This window comes from Cavia porcellus, unplaced genomic scaffold (assembly GCF_034190915.1).
Source record: "Cavia porcellus strain 051 isolate PalLab524CR breed Dunkin Hartley unplaced genomic scaffold, mCavPor4.1 scaffold_19, whole genome shotgun sequence".
In the NCBI taxonomy this organism is placed as follows: Eukaryota; Metazoa; Chordata; class Mammalia; order Rodentia; family Caviidae; genus Cavia; species Cavia porcellus.
In genome coordinates, this window is record NW_026947502.1 from 45,255,441 (window position 1) to 45,278,994 (window position 23,554).

The 23,554-nt window shown below is 40.3% G+C and overlaps 1 protein-coding gene across 6 annotated transcripts in view; it reads left to right on the plus strand.

Annotated features, from left to right (window-relative positions):
* Window positions 1–23,554, plus strand: part of Trappc9 (trafficking protein particle complex subunit 9) — a 703,342-nt gene that overhangs the window by 153,073 nt on the left and 526,715 nt on the right. For all 6 annotated transcript variants that reach the window (XM_063231022.1, XM_063231023.1, XM_063231024.1 and 3 more), the window contains 3 exons: window positions 2,219–2,345; window positions 15,795–15,940; window positions 18,327–18,412. In XM_063231022.1, coding sequence (XP_063087092.1) covers window positions 2,219–2,345; window positions 15,795–15,940; window positions 18,327–18,412 — 359 coding nt within the window. The remainder of the gene's footprint in view (window positions 1–2,218; window positions 2,346–15,794; window positions 15,941–18,326; window positions 18,413–23,554) is intronic.

Consider the following 23,554-nt stretch of genomic DNA (forward strand, 5'->3'; position numbering starts at 1 on the left):
CCCTGGACCTTCTCTGCTCCTGAAGGCGTTGACTGTCCTACCTTAGCAGAAGATTAATATTTGACTATGTATGTGTAGGAGGCTTAGTCTGTTGTGCTGCTGTTATAGTATGTTTTACAAAGAACAGCACTTTATCTCTCACACTCTCCGAGGCTGGAAGTCCAAGCTCAAGGCACTGGCATTTGCTAAGAACTACTCTCTTCCTTCCAGATGGCACCTTCCATGGGAGGAACATACTGTATTCTCACATGGCTGTAGGTAGAAGGATATAAAGTATGGAAAGTGGCCAAACTGCCTCTTACTATGGCGTTCTCTTTTACTGTGGTGCTGATCTATTCACAAGGGCAGAGCCTTTATGACCTAAACACTTCCCAAAATGCCCCGTGTCCTGACACTTGAATTATGGGTCAAGTTTCCAACACATGAATTTTGGGAGACTCCCTAAGACCATAGCAGTGGGTGAAACAGAAACATATCTAGTTGGGAGCCGTCAGGCACAGCTATGGCAGTTAAGGGGAATAAGTGAATGCCGAGGTCTCTCCCCAAAGGAAATTCTTCATAGAAGACAATGCATCCTTGACACAGGCGTGAAGTTCTTTGGTGAAAGAAAGGCCTATGACTCTTCCTGACCCCAGTTGCCTGTGTACCTTCCTTCCTTACTAGCCAGCATACTCATAGCTTAGATAGGCTGCAGGCTAGACTGACTTTCTGGATACTGTTAGAGTAGTATTAGGCATCACTGATAGATTAATTTCCTACTTCATTTTAGCAGCATTTACTGAGAGTGTGTGTGTATAATTTAACCTAGTAAGACACCTAAACTATAAGTGCTCTACCTAACATTTGGCAAATTAGATAATTTGCATGGTATCAGCTGGAGGCCTCTGGGAGACTTAGCATATATAAATTGGGGATGATTTGATTATTTAAAGATTTTTTCATGTTGTAGATTATCATTACTATATTGTATTTGAAAGTAATTCTGCTTATTTTGTTGCTTCCCAAAGAAGACTGCTTAGACAAAAATTTCTTACAGCAGCAGTTTATTAATCAATATCTGTGCCTGAGGTCTAGAAAGTCTTTGCCTCGATATTTACTACTTGTGGTCCCTAGCCTGAGAGGAACACTGTGGCTAACTCTGTAGTCACTTACCCATTCTCTGCCCACCATCTGGGATTGCCTAAAGTGTAGCTGGATGATACTGATAGTAACAGTGGTCATCACTGCAATTTATCCAGTGTCCATGTCTCTGAGCCACTGTTTTTCCAAGCACTGTCTCATTTTATCCTTGGTGACTCGTTAGGTAGCTCTACTCTTCTGCAGGAATTTGAGGCTCAGAAAGGTTGACTGCTTCCCTTGCAATAGCTGCATGGAAGGTGGAGAAGACCAGACCATTTACTCAAGTCCAGATCTTACTGTACTGCTCTGACTGTACCCTCATTCACACCCATTCCTCAAGTCCTTATTTTTCTCGTTTCTTTAAAACACTGAAGTGAGAAGATGGGCTTAAGGCCAACTATATAATCTTTGACAGGTGGGTCTCTAACCTTGGTTTTAGATTTCTCATTTGTAATAAGGGGGTGATGTGGGCTGCTGTTCCTATTTATTACCATCTGAGAGCATGTGATGAGCTCTCAGGTTTATGGTGCTGGGGACATCCCAAAGTCTGAGTGAGCATCTAGAGTGTTGCATGGACAAAAACATTACTGCCACCTCTGTCCTCTTTTTCCTTTCTGAAGGAGTGGGGTGGAAGAGGAAAACAGTCTTATCTCACAAAACTGTGTATTTGCATGAAAAGTATTGATTTGTGAATATTTGCCTGAGTATTGGTAAGATAGACTATGAGGTGGTTGGGGACAAGTCCTGACATGTGCTTGGTGGAGAACAGTGTTATGAAATACTTCAATTCTCTATTCTGCCTGCTGGCTTTCTTGGAATTTGTTAAGGATTTATTTTCTCAGGAAAAAGCCAGTCCCTAAAAGATAGAAACTTGGTGTTATTTTTATCTATAGGCCCTGAAGTGGAGCAGCCGCTAGTGATTATTCAGATAAATCAAGTGGAGCTATGGCTTTGTTCTTGTTTCTGGTGATCACTTTGCCTTTATTTCTTTTGGAAGATTGAACTTGTTGGACTGGCATGGATTGTACCAAATAAAACAAATAAAAGCCACTCACTTTTACTTTTGTCTAATGAACCTGTGTTTTGTTTTTGTTCTCAGAAAAGAAAGATGTGACTCAGAGTCTGGAGAATTACACATCCAAGTGTCCTGGCACCATGGAGCTCCTCACCCTCCCGGATGGGCTCACACTGCCTCCAGTACCCTTCACAAAGCTGCCCATCGTCAAGTGAGTTCGACCTACTGCTGTCTGGAGGCAAGGCTTGCCTCCTCCGGGGCTATCCCCTGTCTGGTCACATGAAGACATTTTCACAAGACCCATTCTGGTTGACTGTGTGTCTGGCTCATAGCAGTCCTCAGAGTGTAGGTATCTCAGATGCCTGCCTTCCATACCTGCTGTAGTCTGTGCCTGTCAGATGGCAGAACCTGGTGGTTCTGTGTTTTCATCCTTACCCTGGGATTGTGGTGGACCAGTCTGGCCTCTTTCCTTTGTGCTCCTGAGCATTCAGTTGGCTCTGCTCTCTGAGCCCCACAACATAGACATAGGAATGGGGCAGCTCCTCTCCTGCCTGCTCGTTGCCCACCCTCCCCATGTTGTGAACTGGTACACTCTCCCTCCCTTGGATTTCTCACCCTGGTTTGAGACACCCTGCCTTCAACATTAAGTTGTTTATTTGGGCTCACTCTGCTTTCCTCATATGACTATTCACTGCTGTAAATTTCTCTTGTAGGACCACTTTCATGTGTTTCATAAGTTCTAGTATGTTGTACTGGTATTATCATTTAATCGTAGAAGCTATCTAATTTCTTTTTTAACTTCATCTTTGTTCAAGTGGGTGTTATTTAATTTCCACATGTTTATGAAGTTCTTGCGGTTTCTTTGCTGCTGATTTCCAATTTCATTGCACCGTGGTCTGATAATATGCATGGGATAATTTCAATTCCTGTGCATCTACTTAAGCATGTTCTGTGAACTAATATGTTGTCTATTTTGGAGACTGTCCTGAGTGCAGCTGAGGATGTTGTGGGGTATTCTATATTCTGATGTTGTAGGGTGGAACACTTTATAGACATTTACTGTGTCTATTTGTTCAAAAGTTTGGTTTGTTTCTAGTATTTCATTGTTAAGTTTTTCTTTACTTGATCTGTTTATTTGTGACAGTGGAGTATTCAGGTTCCCTATTACAATTGTATTGACTATTTGATTTTTCAGATCTGTTAATATTTGTTTCTTATACTTGGGTGCTCTGGTATTTGTTTATGCACATTATCTCTTTGTCTTGGATTGTTCCCTTTCAAGAATGCAGTGACCTTCTTTGTCTCTCTTAGGCCGCCTTGGCTTGAATTTTGAAATATACTTTCATAGGGTATGAGTTTGGATTAGAGGTTGTTTTCTTTTAGGGCTTGAAATATTTTAGTTCAAGCTTTTCTTGACTTAAGGGTTTGTGTTTAGAAGTTTGTTGTGGTTTTGATGGGCTTTCCTTTATAGATGATTTGTTTCCGTTCTCTGATTGCTTTTCATACTCCGTTCTTTTGTGTAATTTTTGTAATCTTGACTATTATATACCTTGGTATAGATTTTTAATCATGGTTAATTAAAGTTCTAAATGCCTCACTTACCTTCATGTTAAATTCTTTTTTTCTGGTTGAAAAGTTTTCTGCTGTGATGTTTACGAACAGTTTTTTTTTTTTAATGTCATCTGTGCTCTTGCTTTTTCATTGACTCCAGTCAATCTAATGTTACTGTTCTTTGCATTATCTAGTAGCTACTGGATTGATTTCTCATGGTCCCTTGGTATTTTAAAGAAATCTTTCTATTCATGATTGTTAACTGCAGTCCTGTCTTCTATATCTGAGATTCTGTCCTCATACTAGCTCATTCTGCTGCATATACTATCAGTGGAATTTTTAGTCTCTTGGGTATCAGTTTGAATCTGTTTTATATATCCCATTTCTTTCCTATGTTAGGCATTCATTATTACCATCATTTTCCTGAGTTCCTCTAATTTTCAAAATTCTATATCTTTTCTGTAGTCAATACACATGTCTTTCATCCGTCTCTGTAGTTATCTAAGAAATTATTTCTGATTAGATTTTTTTTCTAGAGCCTTGTTTATTTGCTTTATTGTTACCTCTTCAGAGGGTACAGGTGGGTGGTTTCCAGATTGCCCCACCTCATTGATCCCTGGGTTTACCTTTGGTGATCTGGAAGTCAAGGATTGCATCTTATTTAAGTGTCTTTTAATTTTGTACTTTTAAAAACTTACTTACTGTATTGATGCTTATAAATTGCTTATATTAAGTACTTTTTTTTGCTAGTATTTAGAACCATTAGGCAATGACTAGTTCTCAGAGGTATCTTCCAGATGTAATTGCCTTTGGGTTTTGAGTCTATTTCATGATCCCACCTTTTCAATTTATTGAGGATGATAAGTTGTCACCTGCTTAGCCCAGCCCTGTTTCTTTAGCACTGGACTGTAGTATCTTTTATGACTCTTAGCAATCTGAGCTTTGTATACCAAGAAAAACAATTGGTTAGAACAATTATGTCACTTTGGTTAAAATGGTATAATCAGCAATAACAACAGCATCAAATGCAATCTAGAAAATGACAAACAAAATAACTATTAATTTTGCCACCTTTAAGCATATGATCTAGATTTCTGGTTTATGACAAAAATCTAAAACTAATCAGAAAATTGTATACAGTAAATAAACCATCAATATTGCAGTTTTACTCTGAGTGGAAGCAATTTAAAAGGAGTTAGGGGAAAAACAGAGAAATAGAAGAAAAGAAAGAAATTAGAAGCTAGGATGGAGGACCTAGGAGGATCTTGAAAACTTGGGGAAACTGATGCAGAAGACAGGAAAGAGAGAAGGAAGAAATAAAACACTAAACAACAAAAAAGCTTGAAACTATGTTCATACTCATGTTAAAGGAAGAACAAATTATGAGGAAAAAAACAGAAAACAAAGACAAACACAAACCAAAAGAAAAAAAAAACAAAAAAGAAAAAAGTTATAAAGAAAATAAGAAAAGAAAAATGTCCACTTTGAAGTGTGTCTCTGTTGCTACTGGTAGACAATGTGGGCAGAGCCTAGATCTGCACTGATCAATTCTAGCATGCCAGCAGCAGCTACATGGTGGGGTAGGTAATAATCCCAAGAATTCTGCACCCACTGTTTCCACTGAAGTTCAAGCTGGCTTCTGGCTGCTAGGCTGGACCAGATTTGCCCAACCTGCAGCAGTCTAGAACTCAGTTGGGAGCCACTAGGGTGGATGGAGCTGGCAGCTGCTCAGGGTCCTGACTGCAGGTTGCTGCTCTCCAACATGGCTCCTGACGAGCTGTCCTGTTTTGCAGGATGTCTGTCTAGGACAGCCCTCCAGTCACAGCAATCTGCTGCATCCACCACATCCTTCCGCTCGAACGCTTCTCTGTGGAGGCTTCTGGGATCCCTAGCAGTTACCATGCATCTGCAGGTTGAAACTGTCCCTCCCACTGATGATTCAAGGTTCAAGGGCACAGTGTTGTCTGCTTCTTCCTCCTTCATTAAAGTTTCTCTTTTCTTTGTCCCCACAGGCTTTGATTCTCAGTTCAGATCCTTGCAGTGTTGCAGGGATCCACTTCCCTCCTTGTTCTCTTTCTCATGTTGCTGTCTTCCAGTGTTTGGGCATCAAATCTTGAAGGCTGTTTCTCTAATCCTCACCACTCTGCTATTTTTCTGGAAGGCACCAGGCACCCTATCTTGCTGCCACCTCAGCATCCCCACAGTGCCTACTCTTACCTCTTATAGCAGCTGTAGGTCCTGTTATTGTTTCTTGTGTCTCTGTCTCTCTTAAAACATTGTAAGGTTTGAGACTGTGACATGCACAGAGTGGGTCCTTAAACAGAGTTTATGAATTAATCTCATTAGGTGATTTCTAAATTTCTGGAAGGTTTGTTTGGAACCTAGAAAGAAATCTTTGAAATTTAGGACCTTACTGTTGAGTAAAAGTACTGTAACCTAGGTTCTATGCAGCCTAGGATGCATCCAACCTCCTGGACCTGGTTCTAGTGTAGTTCTGCCCCTCAGGTCCATTTGGTCTTGTAGTGCAGCAGGAGCAGTGGATCAGGAGCTCCACTTGCAAGCCAGCTGCCTGACACCACTGAGTCATTAATCTTTCATGGTTTGGGTTGGCTTTGATCCCCGCCTGCCCCTGCTAAGAGCAAAATCCCATCATGTGAGGTTATGAGAATTCAGTGAGGTAACATGTAACAGTCTGCTGTGGTGTGTAATAAATGCTAGTTTTCTTTGTGCTTGGACTCCCTTGATGCATGTTTGTGTTGCCATTGAGAACCATGTGTCCTTAAGTGGTGGAAGCAGGAAAGGTCTTTGTGCACAGAGGATCCTGGAAGCTACGCTTAGATCATAAGTTGGTGTTCTGAAGGGAATCCATGAGGCCGTTCATCAGACAGTGGCCAGGCGCAGCTCCAGAGGGTGAGGCCATGGCCAGTGGGTGCTCTGCTGCTGCTTGCAGTGTCTCAGGAAGGCCTCACAGTACTGTGGCAGGTGTGGGTATGAGGAAGGGTGCTGTGCCTCTGTGTCCCTGACAGGAGCTGGAAAGTAAAGTACTACCCCTTTTGGGGCTTTAGTATGAGAAAGACGTAAAGTGGAATGTATTTGATACGGGGTTAAGGGCATGATTTATTTTTTAAAAATAAAATTATTAGAAAGTCTTTCTTAATAATTTTAAAATCTGTATCATGATGGATCATTTTTAAATTTAGAAAGTCTTATTTAATAGAACATCCTGAACCACATAGAACATTCTGGGTTTCTGATCCTGTATCTCAGTGTCCAAGCACCCAGGCCTCTTGTCACTGATGCCAGCAGGACTGGTTCTGGCAGGGCCTTGGTACCACTGAGGAGGTGCCTATTCCTGCAGCCCTGAGATAAGCCTGCAGTTGGACTTGGGGTCCTGGGTTTGTGCTATACTAGCTTGTGACCTTGGATACAGTTGTAGCTTCTTTGAGCTTCATTTTCCTCTTCTGTAAAACAGGAGGGTTGTTCGGCTTTGTGTAGCTGAGCTGATACGCAGAGGTCTGGTGTATAGGACTGGCACATGGTGTTGGGTAAGACTTAGTTCTATTCTATGGACATTTTTGCACTTGTGTTTTCAAACACTGTACTGATTGAAAAATACTGTCATGTTAGGATAGCATGTACTGATTGAAAAATACTGTCATGTTAGGATAGCATCCCTGATCTGTTTGAAAACAGAGCAGTTAGGTGAAGTGTGCTAGTTAATATTTGGGCAAGTGCTGTTGGTAAGTCTGCAGGCTCACTTCCTTCCTGCGGGAGTGTCTATAGCAGGATCTTCCTAAGTCTGGGGGACCCTGGCAGTGAGAGGGAATTTGTCTAAGGATTTGGAAAGTCAGAGCTGCTTGCCTCCTGTGCTGCTTCCCATGGCTCACGGCACAGTATCCAGCTTGTTTGCTTCACCTGAGTTGCATGATCCCTTGTGGCCCACTCTGTTTCTGGACTCCATCTGGACTCTCTTTCTAGAGCTCCTTTTTTGCTTGGTCCTGTTGTCCCCAAAGCTCCTGGTTTCAGAAGTACTTAGAGTGGGCAGAATGTACAACAGTCTTTATTTGTTTAGGCTTCATCTTCTGTTTGGAACACCTTTGGTTCTCTTACTCTGTCTGATGACACTTAGTTATCTTTCAAGATTTAGCTGAAGGATTACAACATTTATAAAACCTTTTTGTACAACACCAATTACTCCACTGTTTGTATAAGTTAGGAGCTATTTCAATATGAAGAACACAAAACTATCTGGGTGCAGTGGCGCACTCTGCAATCCCAGATATTTGGGTGACTGGGCAAGAGGATTGTAAGTTTCAAATCCACCTGGGTAAATTAGCAAGACCTGTCTCAAAACAAAATTTAAAATCACTGGGGACAAAACTCAGTGCTAGAGTGCTTTTTTAGCATGTGTAAGGCCCTGGACTTAATCTCCAGCACTGGAAAAAAAAAAAACCCAAAATAACAATAACACAAAACAGAAGAAACCTAATACAATTAGGAACCCAGTAGGAAGTTATTTATTTATTTATTTATTTTTGTCATGAAGAAGCTGGAAACAGCTTTTTGGCAATTTTGTCTTTACTTTGTGATTACCAGCTGGCTATGGCAGCTCCAGATAACACTTCTATATCCAAGGCAGGAGGAAGGAAGAAAGGACAGGTGTAAAGATGTCTATCTTTTGTTTAAGAAAGCAAAAATGTTCTTTACAGATTCATAGTGGGCTTCTACCCAGTGTCTCATAGCCACCTGCAGTTATAAGAAGAGCTGAAAAAATATATATATAGCTCTTGTAGAATCTATAATGTAGGTGGACAAGAGAGGAGTCAGGAATTGGTGCTGGCTTAGCCAGCCAACAGTATCTGCTGCATATTTTTTGCTAGCACTATGGAACTTAATTATATGTTTGCATTGATGTTTTAGATTCCTCTTGTTGAGAGCTCTTGGAACACCTCTTGACTTTGTTGGCCCCAAGATGGTTATATGTATTGAATGTATGAGCAGATCTACCCGTTAGAATTCTTTGCATGACAGTTGATAGAAAATTCAACCCAAACTAACATCAGCAAAAAGAGATTATAGCACACACACCTGAAAATCCAGGGAGGAATCAAGGAGGACCAGAGCCAAGGTTCAAATAACTCTGGCTGTGTTTTCTTTCCCTCCCTTTGCTGTGTCCTCTGCAGTTTGGGCTGTAGTTTCAGGCTCAATGTGGCATCAGAATGGTAGAAAGGAGCTCCAAACCTGGCATCCTCTTCTCATGGTGTCTGAAAAAATAGTGAATGTACTTTTTGGGAAAGATGATACATCGTTTTTAGGAGCATCTCCAAGTGTCTTCTTTCTTCTCATCGCTTCTCACAGAGTTGGGGACTGATGTCCAAGTCACACCCCAAATGACATAGCCATATGCATGCTGTTCCCTACAGCAAAGCCCAGAAATAATTGGGCATAGTGGAAGGGCAATGGAGGTTAGAGAGGGAGCCAGCCAGGATCAGTCCAGTGGATGATGTCCACCTACATCACTCACCACCTTGCCCACAATGAAAAGCCCCACCTCTGGCCTCTGTACTGTGGATAGGAGTGGACACTGCACAGAGCAGGAGCTTCCCACTTGGGGTGGTATCTCACCCTGGAGGAGCACTGCCTGGGGGCACTGGAACTTGACTTTATGAGCTGCATGTCATCTCCCTTGGTCATGTGGACTTTCTGGCTTGGAAGGCCAGCTGTATCATCCTAACAGCACAGGTCTAGAGTTGTGGCTTTATTCTGAATTAATTTTTTTTCTTTTTTCTTTTTTTTAATGTGCCAGGCACCATTTACAAGTGCTTTATAAACATTTTTAAAAGTATTTTATTTTATTGTAATATACATTATGATATATATGTGTTGTTGTCTATAGTATATTTTATTATAGTATATATTATGATATCTTTATTTTGTTATTTTGTCATGAATTCTCCTCCAAATATTTTTCCTTGCTTCAAACATGTTTATCCTACTATTTTTGCTACTTTTTTTTCTTTTTTTAAACTTTTAAAATTTTTTGCTTGTTTATTTTGGTTATACAGGGTAACAGGTTAAATTTTTTTTTAAGATCAGAATATATTTATTGAGAGAGAGACAGAAGGGGTCCTGAGTGGGTTGCTGAGGATCTTGCCTTTTTCCAGGGATTTTTATAGAGCAAAACCATGAGGTCCAAAGTAGGGAAAAATGGGAACTTGCAAGGGAGGCAGGCATGAGGTGGGGCAGAACTGTAGTTAACCACTAAGATTATGAGCATAATCGCTCAAATAAAATTGATTAAATCTGGAGCAAATAGAGAAAACAAGTTGTGTAGCAAGCAGGCATGAATACAGAACAGGGTCTTTGCCTGTAGGGGATGAGGTTAGTGACTCTTTATGGCTTCCTCAAGGTGATCCATACCTATTGAGAATATCAGTCCTTGGTGTTTATCCTTAGGGTGTGGCTGCATTTGGTTTGTCTGCTTGTCACCTTTGTCAGTGCCCATGTGTGGGCTGGCCTATGCCCCTGTGGTCCTTCCTCCTGTGCTGCGCTCTGCCTGCCCCTACCAGGCCTGCTTTCCCCAGGATTGCAGGACTGAATTGGTAGGGGCAGGAAGGACAGGAGGACAATTTTTGACCTATTATGCTTGACAAATAAGCTTGCTTTTAGGATCTTAGTCTAGCATGAACTGGACTTGCCCCAAAATTGCATTAAAATTGTTACAGTGACCCACCAAGGGACAAATAAGGGCAGGATAGAGAAATATAGCAATGAGCTCTATTAGTAACCAAAAGTTGTAAGATCCTATGTGATAGCTAGAGGAGGGAAAAACATTCTGACACTGTTAACAAGAAGGATATGGCTGGCTACAAGGCCCTGTTTCCCTCATAAACAGATGTAGACCATTGCCATCTTTGGAAACTTAACCTCTTCATGGTAAGAGGTTTGCAAGGAATTCCTTGTAGCCTCTTGTGAGGAAGATGTCAAGGTATGTTGAGTGACATCCTCTGCAGTGTACATCCCTCACTTTGCAAAGTCTCAGCAGGTTCCTATCAGTACCAGCACTCATCCAGTGCAAACCCAGGGCTTAGAGCCAGTGCAACTACCTTGGAGGTTGAAGCAGTATGGACCTCTGTCATCTGGCTTTTGCAGCCACAGTGTGAGAATATGTGGAATGGCAGGGGATTGCTCGTATGTTGGTTGTTCTCCAATGTGACTTCCCACAAGTGACTTCTTGGCAGGAGGTATGCATCAGAGGACTCAGGGCTATATTCTCAGATATCAAGAAGAGATGGAAGGTGTCCAGTGAGAGCGGCACACCCATGTCATTCTTGCCCCATCAGTGCCTGGCATACTACAGCCCTTCAGTGAGTTCTTGTGTCCTAACAACTCTATACAGTGGGTCAGGTCAAGGACTGATCAAGGATAGGGACTGGTCGAGGATGGATGCCTTGGGGGAACTCTCTGCCTCTTCCCAAATCAATGTTCCTCGGCTCACCTGGAGGGAGGCTGGTACAGGAGCTGTGGTCTAGGTCAAGGTTTCCTTATAAACAAATTAGGGACTATTTGAATATATTAATCAAGTGTCTGAGTCCAATATATGGTCTCTATTAGTGTAATCGTTAAAAAAAAATCACAAGAAAAGAAAACAAAAATAGCCTCGAGGGAGACTTTCCAAGTCACCTAATAGACATAGGGAGAGCTCAGTGCCGTGCGTATTTGAGGACTGAAGCTCCTTGGGTCACAGAATGAGTTGGCTAGAAAATGTCTGCACTAGTGAGTCAGTGATCGTACCTGCTGTATAGATTTGTTAGGATGCAAGGTAATGTCTCAAGCCTATGATTTCTTTGTTTTAAAAGAGACAGTTGGATCCATTTTCTTTTCCTTCGAGGTCTTTCTTAGGCCTCTTTGGTTGTTAACATTAAACCATTTTAACACCTTACAGGAAAAGGCTCACCTGTCCTCTGAAGCCTGGGAGCATGGACTAAATTCACCTCAAAGTGGTTCCAAGTTATTATGATGCTGGTTAATGAGAAAAGCAGCCAAAATACATCCTGTTTAATTTTACTCTAAAATTCAATTGATCAAATGTGTATCAAGAGCCCAAAATGGGACTGGCTGAGGCTAACTTTTTGGGGTTCAGTACTGGTCAAGAATGATCTTATCCCCCAGGTGGCTGCCAGGCCCATCTGGGTGCTGTACCCTGAAGTTATAGTTGAGGGTGGCCAATTAAAACTAGACTCAGTCTTACTTTGTTCCTTACAGTCTTCCATGAAGATAATCAAATGTGTATACAGCAACCCATGGTAGAATTTCAGACCCCAAGTAATCATGTTGTGGATTATTAAAGAAGAAATTGGAATAGAAGTTAGGTGCCATTTCCAGTTAACTAATGAGTCTTTAATTTAGGAGTGGTAGGAAGTCATTGATTATTTTTTGATGAACTAACTTCTTCATTCTGGAAAAGAGCTCTAGTTTTGAGGACATTTCAATTGATAAACATCAAACTCTCCAGCTGAAGTGAGCTTTGAGTAGCTTGGGAGCATTTAAAACTTAAACTTTTAGATTAGATTAACTGTTTGAAGAAGTTGCATAGGCATTTATTTAAAAAAAGGCATAGAGGCCCAATTTTCTGGGCAGTTTATCGGATACCAATTAGGATGCAACCTCCATGGCTTTATCTCCTTCCTCCCATGGTCCAGAATTTTCTCTCATAGTTGGTGTAGTTGCCCTCCGCTCTCTTAAGAATGTCTTCCACTCGATGGTTTTAATCTGTTTTGTATTGTTCAATTTCAACATACATGAAGGTATGGATAGTTAATTTGAACAAGAACAAGAGACATTATTGCAGCCATTGTGGACTTCCCTACTGTCTGGTCTTGAAGGCCTGTAATGCCTTCATCACTCTGTTCTGATCAGTTTAATACTATTTTGTTTTGTATGAATTCATTGTGCATGAAGATATGGACAACTATTTGGAAGAAAACGAAAGACATTATGGTAGCCATGGTAGATTTCCTATTATCTTGCTTTGAAATCTGTGTCACTTGCATTGTTTTCTTCTGATCTACTTTATTCTGTTTTGTTATGTTTAGTTTTAACCTCTTTAAAATAAATTTAAAAAAAGAATGTCTTCTACTTGAGCTGCTGAAGAGAGTAAAAGATGTGTAGTGGATTCAGCAGTGCGACGGGCAGGTGTGGCCTTACAGCCTGGTTGGTGTGGTTTTCTTTCCCATGGTTTAGACCACACCAGGGCCCAGAGCAGTGTGACCTCCACAGAACTCCAACATGGGATAGATGAGGCCACTTTTAATCACTGCCTGTCTGTTCAGAGATACCCAAACTTTCCTAGATATATTTTCCTTGTAAATACAGCTGATGAGTTAAAGACCACGCAGGAAAAGGTTGTTTTTTTCTGGCATTTCTCTTAGTTTGTTTTCTATCATTTTCCTAATTAGCATTCCACTGTTGCCTAGCATGATCCCATTTAGCCATAATATACCGAGTAAAGTTGGATTTTTAAAACATGAAGAGTTTCCAAGTGGAATCTTTAAAAATAATCCTGCCTTGGATGCTTTATCCTGGAATTGTGCTTTACTCGTGGCCATTTCATAGGCCAAATACCATATTATTAATTCTGCAACAATTTATGCTAAATGAATTATGTTTCCTTTAGGTCAGGTGCTTTGAACAATTGTTTCTCTAGAGGGCACACACTATAAAATGACATTTGATACAAAATGTTGAGCTGTGAGTGAATGCCACAACTGTTTATTGGGTCACTTTTCTAGCTGAGCATGCCCTCAGAATTCTTTCCCATATTTAATAAACCTTTCAAGAGACCTGGCTTTTCTCTTCCAGCAGAGAGAACTCCTGAGGAACTCCTTAGGTGACATCTTGCTTTGGGTGGCACTTCCAAGTTCCAAGGGAATTGAATACTTTTACATACAAGTATATACTCAGGGTCAGGCACTGATAGGTCTAGGGTCCAGTTACATGTTTGCAGCAGACACTAAAGCTTCATGTTTTCATTGCATCTAGTGTTGTGATCTTTGCACCAAAGACTGCTCTCTGTGTTCACAAATAAGTACAGTATAAAGGAAGGGAAGGCTTTACTGAACTATTGTTTGTCTGGTGCTGGGTTAGGCACTTGACATGCATTATCTTAGTCCTCATGGTGGCCTCTTCAGGTTTGAAGGGAATCAGAGAAAGTGTGTCAGGTATAATTCTTGTGAGAAAGGTATCAGTTTTTAAGCATTTTTGGCTGTGTCGATTATCATGGGTGGTGCACGAGATTATACATATGACCAAAACTGTACCAGAGCTGAAACATGCGTCTCTTTGTTGAATGTTGTAAGATGCTTTGCATAGTTTAGGATGTTCTGTGCTTGGTGTCTGAGATCCCTTCCACCTGGGAGAGGTGGTAATTTTGCTTGAATTCTTTGCCTTTGTTATTAGTATAGGAGAGGCAGCACTGAGACAGAAAAGTTAATACTGAAATCTTAGTGATTCAAAACCAAAAAGGCTCACTCATGCAAGTTTGGTGTGAATTGGGCAATTTTCCAGAGCAGCTGGCCTTTCTGGGGTTGCTCAGTGATCCAGGTGCCCCATCTTCTATCCATCTTATACCCCACTTTTTCAACATCTGACTTCCATGAACTGCCATGTGGTGGCAAGAAAGAGCTGAGAGCTGGTACATAGATTTAAAGTATTTTGTGTCAGATAACCCTGCAGCGTCTGCTCCCAACTTACTGGAGCTGCATATTTTCTTGCCTTACTTTAAGGCAAAGAGGCTGGGAGGGGGAAGTAAGGGAACATGCATGATGGTTAGTAGCTAACTCCCTCACAGATCCTCCAGTCCCCCCCACCCCAACTTTATCCTTTCTTCCAGTCTCAGACCTCAGAGTGTCCCAGACCTTAGCTAACATCTTGCCAAACTCTTCAAAGGGAGTTCTTAGAATGCTGTGGGTTAAAGGCATGTCTTCATTAGTTTCCACCCATGGAATCTCAGGCAGTGTGAATATACTTTATCCTTTTCATGTTGTTTTCCTCACTGACAGTGTGGAGATGATAGTAATACTTGAGTAATACTCAGACCAAGAATGTGGTTGTGGTGCTTAATTGGGTAGCACAATTCTTGTTTTAGTTATTTTCTCATCACTGAGACACAATACCTGATACCTGCAGATTAAAGGAGGAGAGGTTTATTTGGGCTCACAGATTGCAGAGGTTTCAATCCATAATCTGTTGGCTCCAAAACAGTGCAGCATGGCAGAGAAGAAATGGCTCATGGAATGGCAGCAGGAAGCAGAGAGTGATTAAGAGGGGAGGGAGACACCTGCAGTGACCCACCTCCAGGCTTTATCTCCCCAAATCACATTCAGCTATAAGCTCATCAGCAGACTAATCCACTGATGAATATCATATGCCCATGATTCATTTACCTCCCCAGAGTCCCACCTATGAGCACATGAGGGTTTGAGGAACATCTAGATATAAACTGTAACAATGCTCAAGTATGCTCAGGTTCCATGGATTAGTGAGTCTTCAGTGGACGTCAGCTGCTTGGATTTGAACACCAGGATGGGCTGTGCTGATGGAGAAGCAGCCACTCATGTGCACGGGATGCTGTTTGTCTTTCTAAGTGCTACTTTCTGCTTGTATGGACTTCTACTTACAGTCGGCAAGCCCATTGGAACAGGAAGAAGTGGAGAGAGAAAGAGCAACCCTCTGCTGAGCAGTGGCACTGTGGCAGGAGCATTTAACCAGGTTTTCACCCTAGCTCCATGTGGGAGGTATTGCGTCTATCAGTATCGTACAGATAGTAGCCTTGCCTTGGAGGAGGCTATCGCCCAAGGCTTGTAGCTTGTGGGCAGAGCAGACAGTTCCAGCCCGATCCTTTCATGCCAAGTTACCTTTGGGCCCATATATCTGAGCCACAGAGGTTCTACCACCTTGTTCTGCTGAGTTTGAGTGCTTTCCCCTTCCTCAGTTTGTCACTTGTTTTCCATCGTTCACTGTTTTTCTCACAAATGGTATTGGGGAGTGTTTATTCTGAGAACCAGCTAACAAGTCTGGGGATACATTTGTGCTCTGTTTGAAACAACAGGCACGTGAAGCTGCTGAGCCTTCCTGCCAGCCTCCGGCCTCATAAAATGAAAAGCTTGCTAGGTCAGAATGTGTCAGCGAAGAGCCCCTTCATCTACTCGCCCATCATCGCACACAACCGAGGAGAGGAGAAGAACAAGAAAATAGGTAGGACTGCTTCCTGGGGTTCCTCTCTTGCTCTGCTGCCTGGTTTTCTGTATTCTCAGGACACAATTTCAGGTGTATTCATTCATGTGTACATGCATAACTCTCATAGAAGGGTATTTGATTTGCTACCTTTGTCTGGCAGTTGCTCATAAATCTGATTTGTTTAAAATGTATTTCATAAAAGGTGACTTTGTGGGAGTTATAAAAACCATAAAGACCTGGCATCTCATAGCTGCCTGGCCTCCTGTGGAAATGATTTCATCGCCTGAAGGCAGAGCGCTGGGGTTCTGCTTACTGGCCCTCCGATGATGGCAAGTGCTTTCTGGTTTTCTGCTGTGCCCTCCCTTGCTGGATCTGGACCAGTCAGAGAGAGTTGATGAAACTCTTCTCAGATGGCCTTTCTGGAATCCTCATCTGTTTATTTGGGCCTCATTGGGGTTGGTTGTATACTTTCTCCTCTAAAAAAAGTTTCATGTAAAGTTTCACTCATTTTGTTTAGATGAAAACTTCTGGAGGTGATTTAGGACACCAGAGAGGTGAGAATTCTCAAACTTGGTAATGTACTGCTCAGTGCAGATTGAAAGCCTGGGGTACTTTATTAAATTGTTTTTAAAAAATATTTTGGGAAAATGGCAGCAAAGCATAGAGCAAATATGGGACCTTTAAGCACAGGGCTAGTGCCATCAGTTACCTGGTTCACATGTCCCTGAAGTTGTCCCTGATGTGTTATTTTTCTCTCTTCAATCTCAAGCAATTGAGGTTTCTTTTTATATAAACAATACTGTATCTGTGGAAGAAGGTGAATCAAACATTAACCAGTGATTCCCATAGCAATTCAGTGCTGACACTGTACATGTCCTTATCTTCCCTATTTACAGGTAAGAAACTTGAGGTTGAATGGGTACAAATTACAAGGCTTAGGTCAGACATCTGGCAAGTGATAGAGCCCAGTCTCTACCCAAGGTTTGATGATTCAATGCTTAGGGATGCTTTTTCCTTTACAACATGGTTTTCACTGTAGTAAATTACCTGATCATTTGGGCTGAGGCTAAATTTAGGGGTTTATGTAAGGCTGTTTTCTGAGATATAATAAAAGGTTCAGCTAAAATGCATATTAGTAGTAAGTTTTTTTTTTTTTTTTGCTTTTTCCTTTTTATTGGTACCGGGGAATCAAACTCACGACTGCCTGCTTGCAAGGCAGGCGCTTATGCCACTGAGCTAAATCCCCAGCCCCTTAGTAGTAAAATTTAATTTATATTTTGTGGCATTATTATTTTTTTGGCAATAGTCTGATCAGTAAGTACCTGCCCGCAGACTTAAAGATGTATTTAACTTAAATTTCTGGATTATGTAGCTGAATCTTTGTGTTTTCCTGGGGAAGTTATGATCACAGCAGGGGACTCAGAATTAGAATTCTTGAGACCATTTACCACTGTACCGTGGAGTAATTTATGGTCTTTGTGTCTGTATGTAACTGGCATAACTGTGATCTGAGCTGTACTCTGAGGAGGTGATAAAGAGTCATTTGTCATTTTGTGGCACTGCCAGGCTTTATGCTGAGTCGGCAGCTATCCCAAGTGGCCTGGACAAGCAGAACCAACTGATGTTCCTTCTACTGAGTGGGAATTCTGAGGCTACCTCAGAGGGTTGTTCTAAGTTGGAATGAGAGAGTTCCTATAGCACCTAGCTGCTGTTCAGAGAGGCCTTGGGAACAGGGATACATACGGTCGAGTGGCACTAGGTATTGGGTCACAGTGAGAAGTCAGAGGGCCTGATGCAGACCAAGTTTGGTAGCCACTAATAGCCAACTTATAGGCAACATTAATGACATCTGCATAAGTCCTTTGCTTTCATTACAGACCATCACATAATTATGGTATTTGCCCTCAAGAAAGGGGATTGCAGCAGACATGTACTGGGACCTGCAGGATGGAGGTCAATTCAGAGTTCTGCCTCTGCATGGCAGCTGACTTGGGAGTAGGGGCAAGAGAAGTCACTTCTTGTCTTACAGTCTTAGGGGAGCAGGGAGTTCAGTTCCTGTACCCCTTTCAAGTGAGCCCAGAGGCTTCTGCCTGTGTCCTGCCTTCAGGTCAGTGAAGTGCTGCAGTCTTATGGCTGCAAACTAAAGGCAGTGCCACTTGGGTGGATTTCAGTGTTGTGAAGCTGCATCAGGAACACTGACAGGAGTGTTGTCTGCTGAAGACAGCAAGGAACATCCTTCATATGTCACAGTGGCCATTACCAAGCCAGCTCTGCATCATTTGTCACAAGGCAGTTATAGTGCCCACTACTTTGGTGGGCAAATACATTATCATTGGAGTCAGCTGAAACCCTGAAAACTGCCCAGAAGCCTACTATCATGAGTTTTCATTTGTATGTTTTGTAGATTTCCAGTGGGTTCAAGGAGATGTGTGTGAAGTCCAGCTGATGGTGTACAACCCGATGCCGTTTGAGCTCCGCGTGGAGAACATGGTATGCATCACCTGTCATTTGGCCTTTTCAGGCTAAACACACCAACTTATTATCAAAATACACTCTTAGTCAACATTTAGCATATGCCCTCCTGTGGTGTGTATCTGTTTTGCCAAAGATTATGAGGTTCCTGTGAGAGAAGACCATATTTTATCATTCCTGTGTCTTTACACCTGGCACTCAATAAATATTTAAACTTAGAAAGAAAGAAATCTCTGTTTTGCACACAAGCTGAGCTTAATTGATTGGCTGTAAGATTTGAAACATCCATTTTGAAGTTCACATAAGATTAGCAGAGATTACAAAATCTGTATTCTGCCTGTTACTCAGTAACAGCAGCAGTCTTTCATTGGTACAAGATAACTTGATGACCAGAGCCCAAGGGAAAACAGAAGGAGGGTCAGAGAATCAGTAATCACTCTGCTTCAGTGATGCAGCTCAATGTGAGGTCTCTGGGTTCAATTGCCAGTACTATAAAAACCAGAAGGCAAATTACACAGCCTCCCCCAAAAAAACCACCTCTAGCACTACATGTACTCACACATATACTTACATTTATATCTGTACACAAACTTCTACATACATACATCTCTGCATGTCAGCATATACCTACGTACACTTTTATCTGTATACTCTTGTACAGATGCTTGTACTTACTTGTGTTTATATCTGCATACACATGCCTACATTTATATCTACATGTACACCTCTGCAAACATACACAGTTACATTTAAATGTATATGTACCTGCATATACACAAGTACATGCTTATACACCTCTGCATAAACATCTGCACGTGATATGCACATAGACGGACATATTTATTTTGTAGTTTTTCTTTTGTGAATAGATTTGCATTAGAAGAAATTTTTTTATTAGTGCATGTTTGCAGTACATAAGGTTTTCATTCCTTGTGTGGAGTTGGTGCACTTATGTAACACATCTTAAAATTTCTTTCATTCCCCTCTTGCCACCTTCCTTCATTTCTTGATCCCCTTCCCCTTTGAGAAAGATGTATTTCCTTACTATTATCATTTATTCTGCTATTTATAATTTGGTTTTTTGATATAAAAGAAATTGCATAATATTTAAGCAGTGTGTTGAATTTGTTCCACTTAACATTATGGTCTCAAGGTGCATCCGTTTTCCTAATCACTCAAGTTCTTTATGGGAGATTAGTACTCCAATATATGTAAATACCATATTTTCTTCTTCTTTCTTTAAATTTTGTTTAAAGGAAGACTAAACAAAACAGAAAATGAGTAGAAATAATACATACATTCAGAAAAAAAATAAACAGTAAGAAATCACTAGTTGATGTTTACATACTGTCCTTTTACAAATAGTTGTTCAAGATACAAAAGTGGAACATATAAAGTGGCAATTCAAACAGCAAGACTGCAAACAGTTCTGTTTAACTGTCCAACAAAAACTTAGTAAAATGGTTGTCAATCCTATACACTTAAACATACATGCAGTTATCCATATCTTCATTTATGTTGAGATTAAACAAATTAAAGCAGGCTAAAGTCATTCTGAACAAAGAATAATAGTATTGCTGGATTACACATCATGATACTTGATGATCAGCACTGGGTAATATAGTGTCTTTTTTAAAAAATTTATTTAAAGAAAGACTAGACAAAACAGAAAACGGATAGAAATAATACATACTTTCAAAGAAAAAATAAACAGTAAGAAATCACTAGTTGATGATTACAGATTGTCCTTTTACAAATAGTTATTCAAGATATTACAATGGAGTATATAAAGTGGGGATTCAAACAATGAGACTGCAACCAGTTCTGTTCAACTGTCCAACAAAAATTTAGAAATAAATAGCATATTTTCTTAAAATTTTTTGTTTTTTTAAAAATTAACTAAAGTTTACTGGTAACTTTTAGATGTATATAATGATCATATTCATCTTTGGGAATTTATACCTGTACATGATATATCTGGACTCTTTTTTTCCTATTCCCCTACCTCTTTTCAAACCTCATTCTCCTCCTTATTTACAAAAGCTTTATTTCCATTTTTCCTTTCCTCATTTTTTTCTTTTCCCTTCCTTCTTCTCCCACCACCTCGCCAGTTCCCCTTTCCATTTGAGCATTGTCTTCCTGTTTTCACAATATCTACTATGCATTTTGATACTTTTACACTTTCATTTTCTCATATTAGAGAAACAATGTGGTATTTACATATGTGTGTCCAATTTATTTCACTTAAGAGTATGGCCTCAAGATGCATCTGTTTACCTAGAAATGTTTCAAGTTTACCCTTCTTCATGGCTAAGTGGTACTTGATTGTATATTAAAACTCCTCACAGGTTTGAGGTCTACCTAGGCCATAGGGGGACCTTCTATCAGCCTGGGGAGCTTTGCCATCCAAGGAGGTGGATGGTTACACAACATCCAATCCCCGGGAGAGTATGAGATCCTTGCTCTAGGGGGTTGGGGGCCCACTGGACTTTCAGCCACACTAGATTGGGTTTAGCAGGATTCGGGATTGCCTGGACCCTACCAGGTGGCCTTCTTTCCCTCAGGGGAGCTTTGCTGCCAGAGTGGGGAGTTGTGTAGCTTGAGGAAGCTTTAGGTCTACCTGAAAGGAGCCTGGCAACCTTCTTTTAATCTGGGGGCCTCGCTGCCCAAGGAGGGAGCTACGCTACCAGAGGAGACCCAGGAACCCAGGACATAGGAGACAATTTCCAACATGCCCAGGGGAAGCTTTGGAACACACTTGAAACATGAAAATATAGGAAAATGACAAATCAAAAGACCAAAATGCAATCTCAAACATCCAGCCCATCCCAAGAAAGCCTAGGAGCCATGTACATAGAAGAAAGTACATGCCATATGCATGAAATATCTGAAATAATAGTAATCAAAATAAAGAAGCAACTCTGGGAAGCTTTAAAGGAATTCAAACTAGAAATAATCTCTCAGGTAAAAGAAGAAATGGTAAAAGAAATGAAGGAGATGCTGAACATAGCTAAAGAAGACACAGTTAAAAAATTGGAGGAACTAAACAAAAAGTTAGAATCTCTGGATGAACAATATAAGAAACAGAATACATAAAGCAGATGCAAAGAGATATACAGGAAATAAAAAATTCCATTGAAAGTTGTAAAAACTGCCTCAATGAATATGAAGATAGAATTTCAGACCTTGAAGACAAGATTGCAGCCAGTGAACAGGAAAGGAAAGATCTTTTAAAAATAACAAGAAATCAGGAAATAACAATTCAATACCTGCAAGATGACACAAAGAAAAATAACATAAGGTTGATAGGGATAAATGAAAAAGAAGGGGACAACATAAAGGATGTCAAGAGGATATTTAGAGAAGTAATAGCTGAAAGTTTCCCAAACATGAGATTGGAAACTGATATCAGGATCAATGAAGCATATAGAACTCCAAATAGCCATAACCAAAATAAAAATACACCCAGACATATAATAATCACTGTCCCAGAAATCAAACAAAAGGATAGAATATTAAAAGGTGTCAGAGAGAAAAGACAGATCACCTATAAAGGAAAAACTATCAGAATCACAGCAGACTTCTCAGCACAAAAAATAAAGTCAAGAAGAGCATGGAGTGAAGTATTCCAGATCCTAAAGGAAAATGATTTCCAACCTAGAACGATGTACCCTGCAAAACTGTCCTTCATAATGGATGGAGAAATAAGATACTTCCACGACAAAGAAGAGCTGAAGAACTTCATGATCATCAAGGCAACCCTGCAAAGAATACTAAAAAACAGTTTTAGATACACTTAGGGAAAAAACCACTAAACAAAGCAGACAATTAAACAGAACAGAAAGATAAAGATGCAACTGCAGAAAGATAACATGTCAACAATAAACCAACATATAACAGTTATAACCACTAATGTAAATGGTCTCAGTGCACCAATTAAAAGAAACAGACTGGCAGAATGGATCAAGAAACAAAATCCAACCATATGCTGTCTACAAGAAACCAATCTAATCCAAAAAGATACTCACAGACTGAAAGTCAAAGGACGGAAAACAATACTTCATGCATCAGGAACCCAAAAACAAGCAGGGGTAGCTATTCTGTTTGTAGACAATGTGAACTTCAAACCAATAATGATCAGAAGAGATAAAGAAGGTCACTACATACCGGGTAGGGGAAAACTTTAAGAGGAAGAGAGAACTATGTTAAATATATATGCACCAAATTCCAGAGCACCCAGTTATATAAAACAAGTATTAACAGAAATGAAAAACCAAATCAGCAGTAATACAATAATAACAGGAGATCTTAACACACCATTGGCACCAATGGACAGATCAACCAGACAGAAAGTCAGCTAAGAAATAACAGAACTGAATCACACCTGTGAACAAATGGACTTGATAGATACATACAGATTATTCCACCCAACAACAACAGAATACACATTCTTCTCAGAATTACATGGGTCATTCTCTAAAATAGACCATATATTAACTCACAGAACGTATTTAAATAAATGCCAAAGAGTTGAAATGATCTCTTGCATATTATCAAATCATAGCGCTATGAAATTAGAAATTAATGATAAAAGATACTGCAAAAATCCCACAAACACATGGAAATTGAATAACACACTCTTGAGTAATCAGTGGGTCACAGAGGAAATTAAACAATACCTACAAATAAATGAAAACAAAAATACAACTTACCGGAATCTGTGGGATGCAATGAAAGCTGTCCTCAGAGGAAAATTTATTGCACTGAGTTCCCACATCAGGAAATCAGAACTAATACAAATAAATAACCTGATGTTACACCTCAAACATCTAGAAAAAGAACAGCAAGTCAAGCCCAAATCCAAGAGAAGAGAGGAAATTATAAAAATAGGAGCAAAAATCAATGCAATAGAGACTAAGAAAGCAATCCAAAAAATCAATGAATCAAAGAGTTGGTTCTTTGAAAGAATAAATAAAATTGACAAGCCCCTAGCCAACCTTATTAAAAAACAGGAAGAAAAAGCTCAAATTCATGCAATAGGGAACGAAAAAGGTGAAATCACTACAGACCCACTAGAAATACAGAAGATCATCAACATCTATTTTGAAAACCTCTACTCTCAAAGGTTTGATAACAAAGAAAAAATAGATAGATTCCTAG